The 13,718-nt window shown below is 55.7% G+C and overlaps 1 protein-coding gene across 1 annotated transcript in view; it reads left to right on the top strand.

Annotated features, from left to right (window-relative positions):
• The first annotated feature begins 1,406 nt into the window (after positions 1 to 1,406).
• Positions 1,407 to 13,718, top strand: part of GABRB3 (gamma-aminobutyric acid type A receptor beta3 subunit) — a 14,787-nt gene continuing 2,475 nt past the window's right edge. The window contains exons 1-6 of the mRNA XM_014448806.2: positions 1,407 to 1,430; positions 4,243 to 4,463; positions 7,823 to 7,905; positions 10,984 to 11,121; positions 11,685 to 11,837; positions 13,105 to 13,349. Of these exons, the coding sequence (XP_014304292.2) occupies positions 1,419 to 1,430; positions 4,243 to 4,463; positions 7,823 to 7,905; positions 10,984 to 11,121; positions 11,685 to 11,837; positions 13,105 to 13,349 (852 nt within the window). The 5' untranslated portion in view covers positions 1,407 to 1,418. The remainder of the gene's footprint in view (positions 1,431 to 4,242; positions 4,464 to 7,822; positions 7,906 to 10,983; positions 11,122 to 11,684; positions 11,838 to 13,104; positions 13,350 to 13,718) is intronic.

The raw sequence follows: 13,718 nt of genomic DNA, 5'->3' as shown, positions 1-13,718 counted from the left end.
CTCTGCCCCCTTCTCAGGGATCACGAGGTTCTCACTCCACACCTTCTCCTTGGTTATTTCATTCGATTCACAGTCCCCGCCGACTGCCCTGGAGCGGAGGGCCTCTCAGGGGACGGGGTTGGACTCACCGGCCGAGCGTGGCTGGCGACATCACTCCCCGCACACCTCAGGTGCCAGCCGCTTCCGGGCCAAAGGTGCACGTCAAGCAAGGGAGTCACCAGCTGTCCATCCCGCTGCCCGTGGCCAACGACACACTCCGATTCTGATGAGCAGCAGCGAGTGCCTCCACGGCGTTGGCTCTGGCACCCCTGCGCCTGTGGAAGCCTTCGCGCCCTGGGGTGACGGGAGAAAGGCCCCCATGAGCTGCGCCCCCCGGGCTCCGCGGCCGGGTCCTCGCGGCCTGGTTCCGAGGAAGGGCCCTGTGCAGCGCTGTTCTCCCCCTGGAAGTCGTCAGCGTCTCTCCCAGGGAGGCGCCTCGCCGGGGGCAGCCCCGCGTCTCAGCACCTGCCGCTCCGCACGCTCACGGCCGTGCACAGTGGACGGGTGGGCGATGTCTAACCAGCGCCTCGCTGAGCAGAGACCGCCTGCTCCGTGAGGCCCCGCGTGGACGCCCCGCGAGGGCTGTGCTCGGTGGTCTGGCTGGGCCACAGCTCCACCCCGACTCCTGGAAACGCATTCAAAAATGAATGGGTCGGCCCGGCTGGGTGCTCAGCGGTTGAGTCTCAACCTGTGACCCATGATTCTTTGAAGTCAATAAAAAATATATATATATATTTTTTTAAAAAGGAAATTGAATGGGCACCCCTAGGGTTCCCTAGTCTTAAGAGGAAAAGGAAGAGCTGAGGGAGCAGCCGGGAAGAGGGGTCGGAGGAAACGCCAGGGGAAGCGGGTGTGAAGAACAGCGACGGTCCGGGATGTCGGCCGCCGTCTTCGTGTGGATGCCGCGGGAGGGGACACGGGTCTCCCGGGTTCCAGACGAAGGACCGTCCTCCTGCTCAGCTACCCAATCTGTGGGGCCCCGTGCACCGTGAAAAGGCTCCTCCAAAGCAGGAGGAAACTATAATCTACCTCCTCTCTGAGGCCAGCGCCGGACCTCTCTCTCCTCAGGCCCGAGGCTCGATGGAGGGCGTGGAAACCGCCTCGTGGTTCCCTTCTGGGAACCTGGGCTGTGATGGCCGTGTCCCCGGCGACAGGGCAGCCTTCTGTGATCCCATCACAGATACCCATCCCCATATTCCCGCTGAAAGGAATAACAGTTCAGGAAAAGGGAAAAAAAAAAAAAACCCCACACACAACCCCACGAGCAAGCCAACATTTTTCACTTACAGGATGTGTAGCATTGTTCCCGTTGTGATTTGTGGAAGAGCAAGAACCTCACCATTTCTGGGTGGGAGCCAGAAATAGACCTGATCTCAGAAATGAATGGGCTCGCTGCCTAAAAATAGCACATCTTCTTGGAAACGGGAAAATGCTTTAAAACGCGTGGCTGCGGCGGCGCTGACCCACGTGACCCGCCTGTGAGGGGAGGAGAAGCCATTGTGAGATCCTAGCCCAGAGGCACCTACACAAAATCAAAGGCCTTTTGACGTCTGGGAGGATAAGTCGGTAGCAGGGGCTCTCGGTGGAAAATGGAAATATTCACCCCCGTTTTCTGTGGAACTTTTTTCTTTTTTTTTTTTTTTTGCCTCGTCTGCCCTCTTGAAGGGATTCAGACAGAAATGAGTTTAAGTGCTACTCAGTTCAGCAAATCTAATCATTCGAGTCTATTCACCTCTATGTGGGATTTAAGGAATAGAATCAATGAACAAACGAAGTTGAAACGGACTCACACAGAGAACAGACTGCTGGCTGCCAGAGGGTAGAGGACTGGGGGACTGGTTGGAAGAAGCCAAAATGGTCCTAGCTGGTGTGGCTCAGTGGATAGCGCGTCGGCCTGCAGACTGAAGGGTCCTGGGTCAGATTCCGGTCAAGGGCACACGCCCGGGTCGCGGGCTCCATCCCCAGTGGGGGGGGGGGGCGTGCAGGAGGCAGCTGATCAATGATTCTCTCTCATCACTGATGCTTCTCTCTCTTTCTCTCCCTTTCTCTCTGAAATCAATAAAAAAATATTTTTTTAAAAAAGAAAAAGCCAAAATGCCTTCTCTTGATCACTGTAACTTGGAGGGAGGGGTGTTTGCTTTTTGGGGACCCAGAATGCGAACTACTTAAAGGTACAAATGATGTGTTTCTTTTTTTTTTAAATATATTTTATTGATTTCTTACAGAGAGGAAGGGAGAGAGATAGAGAGTCAGAAACATCGATGAGAGAGAAGCATCGATCAGCTGCCTCCTGCACACTCCCCACTGGGGATGTGCCCGCAACCCAGGTACATGCCCTTGACCGGAATCGAACCCGGGACCTTTCAGTCCGTAGGCCGACGCTCCATCCACTGAGCCCAACCAGTCAGGGCTGATGTGTTTCTTTGTTGTTTAATATGTTTTCATTGATTTGAGAGACAGAGAGAGAACATCGGTCGATTGCCCCCTATATGTACCCCGACCAGGGACCGAACCCACAACCTGGGCATGTGCCCGACAGGGAATCCAGCCAGCGACCTTTCGGTGCAGGGGAGGATGCTCCCACCAGCCGAGCCTCGCCGGCCAGGGCTGTGTTTCTTATCTCTGGGTCCCCAGCACCCGGCCGGGTGTTGACCTACGGTCGGTGGATACCCGATGCAAGAGGGAGGGAGGAAGAGGGGATGGCAGGGAGATGGCCAGTCCTCCCCCTTTGCCACACGGGTTCGACAGTCACCTCGGAGTCTGCGGTGGGAAGAGCCAGGCCACGGGAACGGACCCGAGTCCTCCACACACACGGTGTTGGTAGAGGTGCCCAGACGCCCCAGCCTAAACTTCACTGCGGAAGCGCCTGCCGGGAGGCCTCCAGCACTTAGGGCTTATGTAAGCGGCGGCGCCGAGCAATTTCCCATCTTCGCTGACCCGAGAGCAATTTACCTGGGAGGCTTGCTGTCCCCGCCTCGCGGGAGCAGGTGCCGGGCCAGGTGCCCTGTGACTCCCAGCTGCGGTTCCAATCTTGCCAGGCGGCGTGGAGATTGCCTTGCCTTCTCGGGGTTAGTCATCCTCTCCTTCCATTTCCTGCGCCGAGGAGATGTAGTCAATCACTTAATTGCGGAATAATGAGCGATATTCTCCCTCCCAGAGATGTGTTCTGGCCGCCGTAATGCGATAAATGCCGGGAGGTTTGCGCGCGCGGGGAAGCAGTGTTGTTGTTGATCTCTCCCTGCAATTTACGGGAGCCTCTCGAATTATACACCTACAGCTGGGAGGAGGTTTTCTTGGGCTCATTTGGTGTGTGTCGTTACCGCTGCCGCCGCCTGTGTATGCTCCGGAGATGTTGCAAGGACTCACCTATGCTCGCGAACGACTCATGTTCAAGAATGCCTGCTCCCAGCCCCAGCCGTCGGGGCTCCTCCTGCCCGCCCACTGCCCCCCACCGCTACCTGAGCCCTCGGGCTCTAAACCAGGGGGCCCTGGGCTGGCCTGGCGTTCTTACCCCCGGAGACCCCGGCCTCTGACTTTTGCATGAAGTGGGATTTTGGAATCCGGGGTCAAAATCGAACCACCTTGCGTCATAGTTCTTCCAATAGAAAACAGTGTGCAGATTCTAGGCACGTGACTTCACAAGCGCGTGGAAGCCCACCAGGCGTGGGGAGACGTGCGTCTCGGTGGGCGTCAGTGTGTCATGCTGGTTAACTCGAGGCACACACGCACGCACACACAGACACACATGCGCGTGTGCACGCACGCACACAGACACAGACACACCTGAATGCATGCACGCACGCATACACAGCCGTGCACACTCACATGGGCATGCTCACATGCACATCCACGAGCACACACTTACAGGGGCCGTGCTTTCATTAGATCATCAAAGGGCTTTATGATCCTGAAAAAAGAAGCCCAGAGCGATACCTGGTCCTCCCGTTGAACGGTTTTTTTGTTTATAAGATTCTTTATAGGAGAGACGGTGATCGGAACACGATTCTCGCCTCCGTGTTTATTTACGCTGAGTTTGTCATCGGGCTTTTATAAGACGGGTGGGGCGGGTGGGACCGGCCCGGCGTTGGCCTTCCCAGAAAGCACCCCTGCTTCCCACCCCGCGTGGAAGGAAGCAGTGTCTGTGCCTCCCGGGCCCCGGCCAGCGGCCGAGCGGAGACTGACGTCTGTCTCTCCTCCCCGCAGGATTACACCCTGACCATGTACTTCCAGCAGTACTGGAGGGACAAGCGGCTCGCCTACTCCGGCATCCCGCTCAATCTCACGCTGGACAACCGCGTGGCCGACCAGCTGTGGGTGCCGGACACCTACTTCCTGAACGACAAGAAGTCCTTCGTGCACGGAGTGACGGTGAAGAACCGCATGATCCGCCTGCACCCCGACGGGACGGTGCTGTACGGGCTCAGGTCTGTCCGTCTGTCTGTCTGTCTGCCCGCCCGCCCGCCCCCCGGGGCCCTGACTGTCTCCCTTGAGGTGGTAATGGCCGCCGAGGCCACATCCTCAAATGAATTAGGAGACATCACATGAAACCTCTGAGCTTTGCAGAGAAAGGAATCCTCTAGGACCTGGGGCAGCGCTGTGACTAGGACTTGTCACAGGCAAGCCCGGCCGGTGTGGCTCAGTGGTTGAGTGTCAACCTAGGAACCAGGAGGTCAGGGTTCGATTCCTGGTCAGGACACATGCCTGGGTTTTGGGCTCGATCCCCAGGGTGGGGCGTGCAGGAGGCAGCCGATCCGTGATTCTCTCTCATCATGGATGTTTCTCTCTCTCTTTCCCTCTCCCTTCCTCTCTGAAATCAATAAAAATATATTTAATGTATTTAAAATATATTTAAAATATAGTCACGAGCAAGGGGACCGCCTGCGTGCACTGCTTTGATCTGATTGAGTTGCCGACCCTGAGCACCCAGGCCCCCCAGGCTGGGGTTCCCATATTCTAACCACAAAGGCCCGTGATGAATATTACTACCCTGACACGGCAAAGCTTTCCAGAACGCTCGCCCAGCGCCTTCTGCAGAGTCGGAAAAAACCCTTGACTGCTGCTGACCCGGCTCCGGGCTCCGTGGGGTGCTGTCCGAGGCGAGGCGGGGCCCCCAGGATTCATGGGCCTGACTACATGCGAGGCTCCCCGAGCCTCCTAACGCACTCACTCGAACCAGAAAGCTAGGCTGCTCGTCTGGGACCCGAGGAGGTCCGGGGCTTCCCTGGTTACCTTGGAAACCGCCAGAATTTCCCAGGATGCTCCACCGCTGCTAGGGGGTTCCATGCTGTGACTGTCGCCCCCTTGCTAAACGGCGCCCTTAAAAAATATTGTGTGTCTTGCATTGACTTTGCACTGGGTTTATGTTGTATTTAATTATTTTTTTAAAAAATAACGTTTTTATTGACTTTACAAGGAGAGGAAATGAGAGGGAGAGAGGGACAGAGGCATCCATGGGCTGCCCTTGACGGGGATTGGAACCCGAGACCCTTGGGTGCCCCGGGCCAGCACTCTAACCCCTGAGCAGCCGGCCAGGGCAGAGCCTCCTGTGTTTGAAGCGAGCCTGCAGGTCTCTGTGAGCCTCGCCCGGCTGTCAGGAAGGAAACACCCGGCCACCCCCGGCCACACATGCTCCGCAGCTCCTCGGCCAGCTGCTCCCCTTGAAGGCTGGTCCTCGGGACACCCCTGCCCTTAGACTTTCAAAACCACCAGAGCCATCGAGACGCATTTGACCGGAGAGTCATTTGAATTTTTGGACCAAAAAAAAGCACATCCGTATGTCAGAATACCGATCGTTTCATTAAACTCATCTATACTGTATGCATGATCCCTGTGAACCAAAGAACCATGTACATATATTCTACATCATGTGTACACACACACACACACACACACAATCTATGTATCATGGTTTTGTTATTTTAATATGATATTTTTATTGATTTCAGAGAGGAAGGAAGGGAGAGGGAGAGAGAGAGAGAAACATCAATGACGAGAGAGAATCATTGATTGGCTGCCTCCTGCACGCCCCACACTGGGGATCGAGCCCACAACCCAGGCATGTGCCCTGACCGGGAATCGAGCTGTGACCTCCTGGTTCATAGGTCGATGCTCAACCACTGAGCCGCACCGGCCGGGCCGGAACTGTTGTTAGTCTCCTGTCGATGGAGGTCTAACCCAACAGGGACTGCCTTCCTCCTGGGAGGTGCCCGAGACCCTAGCCGGCCGAGCTGCTTCCCTGAGACCTTGGCCCGGTGGCAGCCCAGGCTGGTAGATCAGCCCCCGTCTAGCTCCCCTGGGCTCCCTGCCCTGTCCCCGCCCAGCCCGGGATCAGGAGGGTGTTTGCTTTGTCCCGGGTAGATGGAGCTCTCTGGTGAGGGGTGAGCTTTCCATGACGTTGTTCGCACGTCATCCTAGTCTTTTTCTGGGAAACCATGAACCCATGACCCTGATGACTGTGCAGAAACGCCGGTGAGCGCTCCTCACCCAGGGACTCGCGGGCGACCGTATTCTCGTAGTGAGAAGAGGTTGTTTCCAAGCATCAACTATTTTCTCGCCCGGCCGGCGTGGCTCGGTGGTTGAGCGTCGACCTAGGAACCAGGAGGTCAGTTGGGGCCCCTGCCCAGGTTGCAGGAGACAGCTGATCAATGATTCTCTCTCATCATGTTTCTCCCTCCCTCTCTGAAATCAATAAAAAATTTTTTTTAAAAAATGAAGCTAGAACTTCTTTCAGAAGGTTCAAACAAAGGCTTCTAATTGGTTTGGCCACCATCTTTTTTTTTTATTAAAAATATATTTTATTGATTTTTTACAGAGAGGAAGGGAGAGAGACAGAGAGTTAGAAACATCGATGAGAGAGAAACATCGATCAGCTGCCTCCTGCACATCCTGGGGATGTGCCTGCAACCCAGGTACATGCCCTTGACCGGAATCGAACCTGGGACCTTTCAATCCGCATGGCCACCATCTTATTCCAAAACTATATGTATTTTTAATATTTTTTATTTATTGATTAGGGGGAGGGCATTGATTTGCTGTTCACTCACTGATACATTCATTGGTTGATACTTGTGCCTGTCCTGACCTGGGATTGAACCTGCAGCCTTGGCGTATCAGGTTGACGCTCTAACCAACCGAGCTCCCCGGCCAGGGGCAAGGCTCACAGAATGAGCCCAGGCGTGCTGAACCCCCAAACCCTTGCTTTTCAGGGTCCCCCGATTACCTTCCCATGAGCAAAGACGTACGTGATAAATTACCTTCCAGGAGGATTATGCCGTGTTTTACTCCCACCACTACTCCCGAAGTTTCTGTGTGGCTTTTCCTTTTTTTTTTAATCCTCACCCGGTGATATTTTTCCATTTACTTTTAGAGAGAGTGAAAGGAAGGGGGTGGGAGAAAGACAGACAGAGAGAGAGAGAGAGAGAGAGAGAGAGAGAGAGAGAGAGAGAGAAACATCGATGTGAGAGAGACACATCGATGGGCTGCCTCCCACGTGCACCCCGACCAGGGCCCGGGATCGAGCCTGCAACCGAGGAACAGGACTCAAACCCGGGACCCTTCGGTCTGCAGGCTGACGCTCTAACCACTGAGCACCCGGCCAGGGCTGTGTGGCTTTCCTTGACGCAGCTGGTCTCCAGTATCCTGAGCACGTCTTCCGTAGACATCCTCGTGTCGGACCAGGGGTGTCGGGAGGAGGGGGACCCACTCGTGGCTGATGTGGGAGCCGTTTTCTTGCCACACTTCTCACCCCATCTCTGCTCTCTGCCCCCCACTGTGTGCGTTTCAGAATCACCACGACGGCGGCGTGCATGATGGACCTGAGGCGGTACCCCCTGGACGAGCAGAACTGCACCCTGGAGATCGAAAGCTGTGGGTATCTGCGCGCTGGGCATCGGGTCACGGTCTGGCGGTTTGGCCGAGGCACCGCACACCATTGTCTTGACATTGTTTTTAACGGCCTCACTCTGCAGATTTCACGGTTGAGAGGGAAGGAGAGAGAGAGGGTCAGGGGGAGACTCAGGATGAGATCTCCGTTTGAACCTGACTGAGAGAGTCTGTCTGCTTTGCTGAATATATAACCAAACAAATACCCCCCATCCCGAGCCGCTCGGGGCGAAGAGAGTGAACACGGAGGTGACTGTGCCGTGCCGTCCTCCTCGCACCTCCTCGCGCCTCCCCACGCCCGCGTGGCTGCACTCCCGGGACCCTGGGCAGCTGGAGTAAAAACTCATTTTCCATCGGGGACGCGGCTTTGCACGCAGAAGCTGTCTCTGCGTCGTGACAGTTTGCTTCCATCTGAAGCGTGTTCGGCGGCCTTACTGATACCTCAGTGCTGAGTGCCCCCGTGTGAGGGGCCCGGCTGCGTCTGTGGCATCGAACACACACACGTCCCACCTGCCGCCGGAGCCGCAGCTCCGGGCGTCCCTGGATGTGGGGGCTGTGGCTCCTAATCCTGGCCTCTCCCCGGCGGGTTTATCATTCATCTCCGCTGGATTTAGACCTGTCCGTGTTTATTTATTTATATTCTTTTAAAATATATATTTTTTTATTTCAGAGAGGAAGGGAGAGGGAGAGAGAGATAGAAGCATCCATGATGAGAGAGAATCACGGATCAGCTGCCTCCTGCACGCCCCACACTGGGGATGGAGCCCACAACCCGGGCATGTGCCCTGACCGGGAATGGAACCGTGACCTCCTGGTTCATAGGTCGGTGCTCAACCACGGAGCCACGCCGGCTGGGCGGCTTGTGGGTGTTTCTGTTGAATTTTTTTGTGGGTGGCAAAGGACTGACTTTGCAGTGTCCCTCAATGCATTTGTGGGGAGAAGGGAATGTCTGCCTGAGGACTGAAGGGTCCCGGGTTCCATTCCAGTCAGGGCACAGGCCCGGGTTGCGGACTCGATCCCCAGTGTGGGACGTGCAGGAGGCAGCCGATCCATGATTCTCTCTCATCATGAATGTTTCTCTCTCTCGCCCTCTCCTTTCCTCTCTGAAATCAAGAAAAATACATTTAAAAAAAAATAAAAGAACAAAAATAGGGTGGGATGGGAGAGCTGAGGTTCTCCAAGCTCGCCACCCGCAGGAGTGACTCACGCTTCACTCTGGCCATTGACTTCGGCAGCTAAAGGCCGGAGTAGACACCAAACTGGAACAGAACTTCCTGAAACCCCTGCTGGAGGGCTTGTTTTCATTTGACCGTTTTAATGACGAGGTTGGAAGCTAGTTAGGGCTGCACACTAAAGGCTGTATTGGTCATTGTGGCACCTTTGCGGAACGCAGACATAAAAATGCATCGCGTCATTAGGCAAAGCTGCTGAGAAATGGCCAGGATGGTTCTTGATATTTCAGAAACTAGGTGCAGACTGTAGAGAAGAGGAATCGATCGAAAGACATAAACACATCAACCTTCGAGGCACAGGCTGGGGCCCGGGCTCAGCAGGTCCCTGGAGCTGCCGGGGGCGCTGCACGGGGGCTGCGGGGGGGTGGGGGGGGGGGTGAGAGATGCTGCCACGGAGGTGGGGTGGCATCAGGGACGTGGACCCGGCCGCACGGGCAGAGCGAAGGCCGGTTTGCAGACCCCGAATCAATTTTCTTTTCGAGGTAAAACAAAATCTGCCAGGGGAGGCGGCCGGCAAAAGCCAGACCCAGGAAAAATAATGGTCCTTTGTAACCAGCCACAAAGGGCGGCAGGGGAGGTGGGGAGGCGGGCGCGCGTTCGCCACACAAGCCCTCGCCGCCAAGGCAAGCGGGATGCCGCCCAGGTTGCCAGCTGGGACGGACCCAGGACAAAGAGAGGTTGCTGGGGGCAGGACAGAGCCCCAGCCCGCTGGGGGCAGGGCAGGGGGAGGTGGAAGAGTGAAGCCCCTCAGAGCAAATGGCCGCAGGGTGAGGGGCCGCTTACCCAGAGGTCGCAGGGAAAGGGACCATTTTCAGCTCCGCCCTTGACTGCTGTGTGCCCTGGAGGAAGTCGCTCGCCCTCTCTGGGCTGCAGCAGCCTCGCCTGAACCACGGGCCACAGCGGCTCCTCACGGGAGTGTGGGGTGATGGTGTGTGCGCCCCACTTGCCTGAGGGCGTTCTGCTCCCTAATCGGCACCCCCACCTCACCACCCTCCCCTCCCCCAGCCTCCAGGGACGGCACAGGCCCCTCTGGGCCTCTTGCACGGAGTCCCGTCTCCTTTTCATTCTCGCCCCGGAAACAGGCTACCCAAGGTCCCAAGGGGAGGGGGCCACGTGGAAAAAAATATACATAAAACTTCTACTCACCCAAAAGCACACTCATCTCAGTGAAAAGCTGGTGTAACAAGCGACTTGTTCCAATTCTTTTCGTTATTCACTAAGATTGTCTAATTGTACATGTCAACATCTCATGTTAACGCCGTGGCCCGAGTCTTCCTATTATTTGTAGGAGGAACGTAACACAGAAGAGGTGGGAGGCTCAGGATGAGCACACACCTGTGTAGTACCTGCCTCTCTGGTTCTCCTTTTGAAACTCACTGCTTCCTGTCAGCCACCGAATCATTCTGACAACTAGACTCACGCTACGGGCTTCTGATTGCTGGTGATTTTATCAAAATCTTGCAATGGGCCCGGCCGGTGTGGCTCAGTGGTTGAGCCTCGACCTGTGAACCAGGAGGTCACGGTTCAATTCCCGGTCAGGGCACAATATATTTTTATTGATTTCAGAGAGGAAGGGAGAGGGAGAGAGAGATAGAAACATCCATGAGGAGAGAGAATCACGGATCGGCTGCCTCCTGCACGCCCCCCACTGGGGATGGAGCCAGCAACCCAGGCCTGTGCCCTGACCGGGAATTGACCCAGGACCTCCTGGTTCATAGTTTGATGCTCAGCCACTGAGCACGCCGGCCGGGCCGGTGACAGCTTCTGGAATGTGGTGCGTAGATACGACGATGCTTCATTCCCGCCTGTCCCTGCTCCTCTGTCCCTGCAGACGGCTACACCACGGACGACATTGAGTTCTACTGGCGCGGAGGCGATGACGCGGTGACCGGCGTGGAGAGGATCGAGCTGCCGCAGTTCTCCATCGTGGAGCACCGGCTGGTCTCCAGGAACGTGGTCTTCGCCACAGGTGCGTCCTGGCCCACTCTCCCCGCGGACACTGGTCTCCTCGTTTATTTCTTTATATGTTTACTTTTCAGTCCTCACCCGAGGATATTTTTCCATTGATTTTTCCAGAGAGTGGAAGGGAGAGGGAGGGAGAGAGAGAGAGAGGAACATCGATGTGAGAAAGACACATCGATTGGTTGCCTCCTGCACGAGCCCTGACCGGGGCCCTTGACCGGAATCGAACCCGGGACCCTCGGTCCACAGGCTGACACTCCTGACCTCCTGGTTCATAGGTCGGCGCTCAACCACCGAGCCACGCCGGCCGGGCAGACCCATGTTTGGTAACATAAGCAGCTCCCTGTGGGCAGCCCAGACACCACGCATGTCCTTGGGGGCAGGGAGGAAGGGGAGAGGCCTGAGAAGGGCCCCCCCATTCTTCCACCAGCTCCGTCGGGCAGACAGGAGCACATGGTGTGGCTGGGGGCCACCCCTGGGTTCCCGGGCTTCTCAAAGGCACGCGATCACGGATGTAGAGCCAGCTCTGGGCGCCCCGCGCCCGCCCGCCTGACCCCGTCTGTTCCCCAGGCGCCTACCCGCGGCTCTCCCTGAGCTTCCGGCTGAAGAGGAACATCGGGTACTTCATCCTGCAGACGTACATGCCTTCCATCCTCATCACCATCCTCTCCTGGGTGTCCTTCTGGATCAATTACGACGCCTCCGCCGCCAGGGTGGCCCTGGGTAGGTGCGCTTGTATTGTATTGATCTTTGCTTGTTTTAAAGATCATTCTTTATTGTGGAAAGTGTCACGTAGGCCCCCTTTGCCCCATGGGCCCCCCAGCCACCCGGGTAGGTGCTCTTCTAAACCCATATCTGAAATGTGTGTGAACCGTGTCGTTACGGCATTAGTGAGGTCAAAGGCCAGGGGTCAACAGCAATGTTTTGCCATCCCGACACCAGTCTTGTCCATGGCATCATCTTCTATTGTTTTATTAAAAACTATGTTTTTATTGATTTGAGGGAGAGGGAGACAGAGAGAGGAACATCCACAATGAGAGAGAATCACGGACCGGCTGCCTCCTGCACGCCCCCCACTGGGGATGGAGCCCACAACCCCGGCTTGTGCCCCGACAGAGACCTCCTGGTTCGTAGGTCGACGCCCAACCACTGAGTCACACCAGCTGGGCATCAATTTCTATCCTGCAACACCCATTTCCTGCATGATTGCTTTGATGTGTTAATTTAATTATCAGGCTCGGATGTAAATTTTCAAGCCCAGGAAAGGGAAAATACGCTTGCCGGAGATTTGCATAATAAAGCTATTTCTGACACTCGTTTTAAAGCAAGGATTAACATCCCCCCGTTCAGATTTATTCGGTGGTCCAGAGAGAAGACACGGTTAATTAGACATTCTTCTTCTTTAAGCCAGAGAAAAATAGTCCAATATTTATTATAGCATGTAATTGGAATTACGCAACGTAACGAGCATTAAAATATACGATTCGATTCTGCGCGATTCCCAGGAGCTCTTGGTGATCTTGCTGGCCACAGGTTATCTGGCAGTGATCAGCTGATGTGCAGTAAGTAGTGCAGGTTCCAATATTATTCCTACTGTATATTGAAGAGTAGGAAGGCTTCCATTTTCCGAAAGATTATTCTCCACTCAGCGAAGAACTGTGAAACTGCACAAAGTAAACATTCCAGCACATTTTAGGTAAGTACAGAGCTGAAGAGCAATGATCCCAGTCAATCCCTTCCTTTTTTTGGAGGGTGGGGGGTGTTGAATTTAACTCCTGAAAGTGGAATTATCAACAATGCTTTTAGACCTGGCTGGTGTGGCTCAGTGGATAGAGCACCGGCCTGCAGACTAAAGGGTCCCAGGTTCGATTCCTGGTGAGGGCACAGGCCCGGGTTGCACGCCCAGCTCGATCCCCAAAAAAGAAGAAAGTGAGGAGGGAGGACGAGGCAGGCGAGGCTGCAGGCCCTCACCCCTCTGCGTCCTTTGCAGGGATCACCACCGTCCTGACCATGACCACCATCAACACGCACCTGCGGGAGACGCTGCCCAAGATCCCCTACGTCAAAGCCATCGACATGTACCTCATGGGCTGCTTCGTGTTCGTGTTCCTGGCCCTCCTGGAGTACGCCTTCGTCAACTACATCTTCTTCGGGCGCGGCCCCCAGCGGCAGAAGAAGCTGGCGGAGAGGACGGCCAAGGCCAAGCAGGACCGGGCGAAGAGCGAGAGCAACCGGGTAGGCCCTCCCCCGCCTCCCCCACCCCCCCACCTTAGGTCAAGTTGTATGGTGACAACGCCCGGAGTTAGTAAACAAACGGAAGAAGCTCATTAACGAAAGGCCAGTACAGTAGAGCTTCCGCCCAAACAACATAGCGTCCCGACCTCATGTAGATCTAGATCACAGCTCTGGGTGCGAGGCGGACGCCGCCGGCTATGTCGGGGTACCTGGATGCAGCCACTCCAGCTGGGGCCTTGAAGGGGGGCAGCCCACCTCATCCACGGGTTGGTCCCCCTGTGTATCCTCTCCCTCACAGTCCTAAGCTGTGCAATACCAAAGCGGAGCTGGCCCGTCCCATGACGTGTGAGAAGAGTTCTTTTATTATTA

Source organism: Myotis lucifugus, unplaced genomic scaffold (genome assembly GCF_000147115.1).
Source record: "Myotis lucifugus unplaced genomic scaffold, Myoluc2.0 scaffold_928, whole genome shotgun sequence".
Taxonomy (NCBI): Eukaryota; Metazoa; Chordata; class Mammalia; order Chiroptera; family Vespertilionidae; genus Myotis; species Myotis lucifugus.
This window is presented reverse-complemented; position numbering and strand designations above follow the sequence as displayed.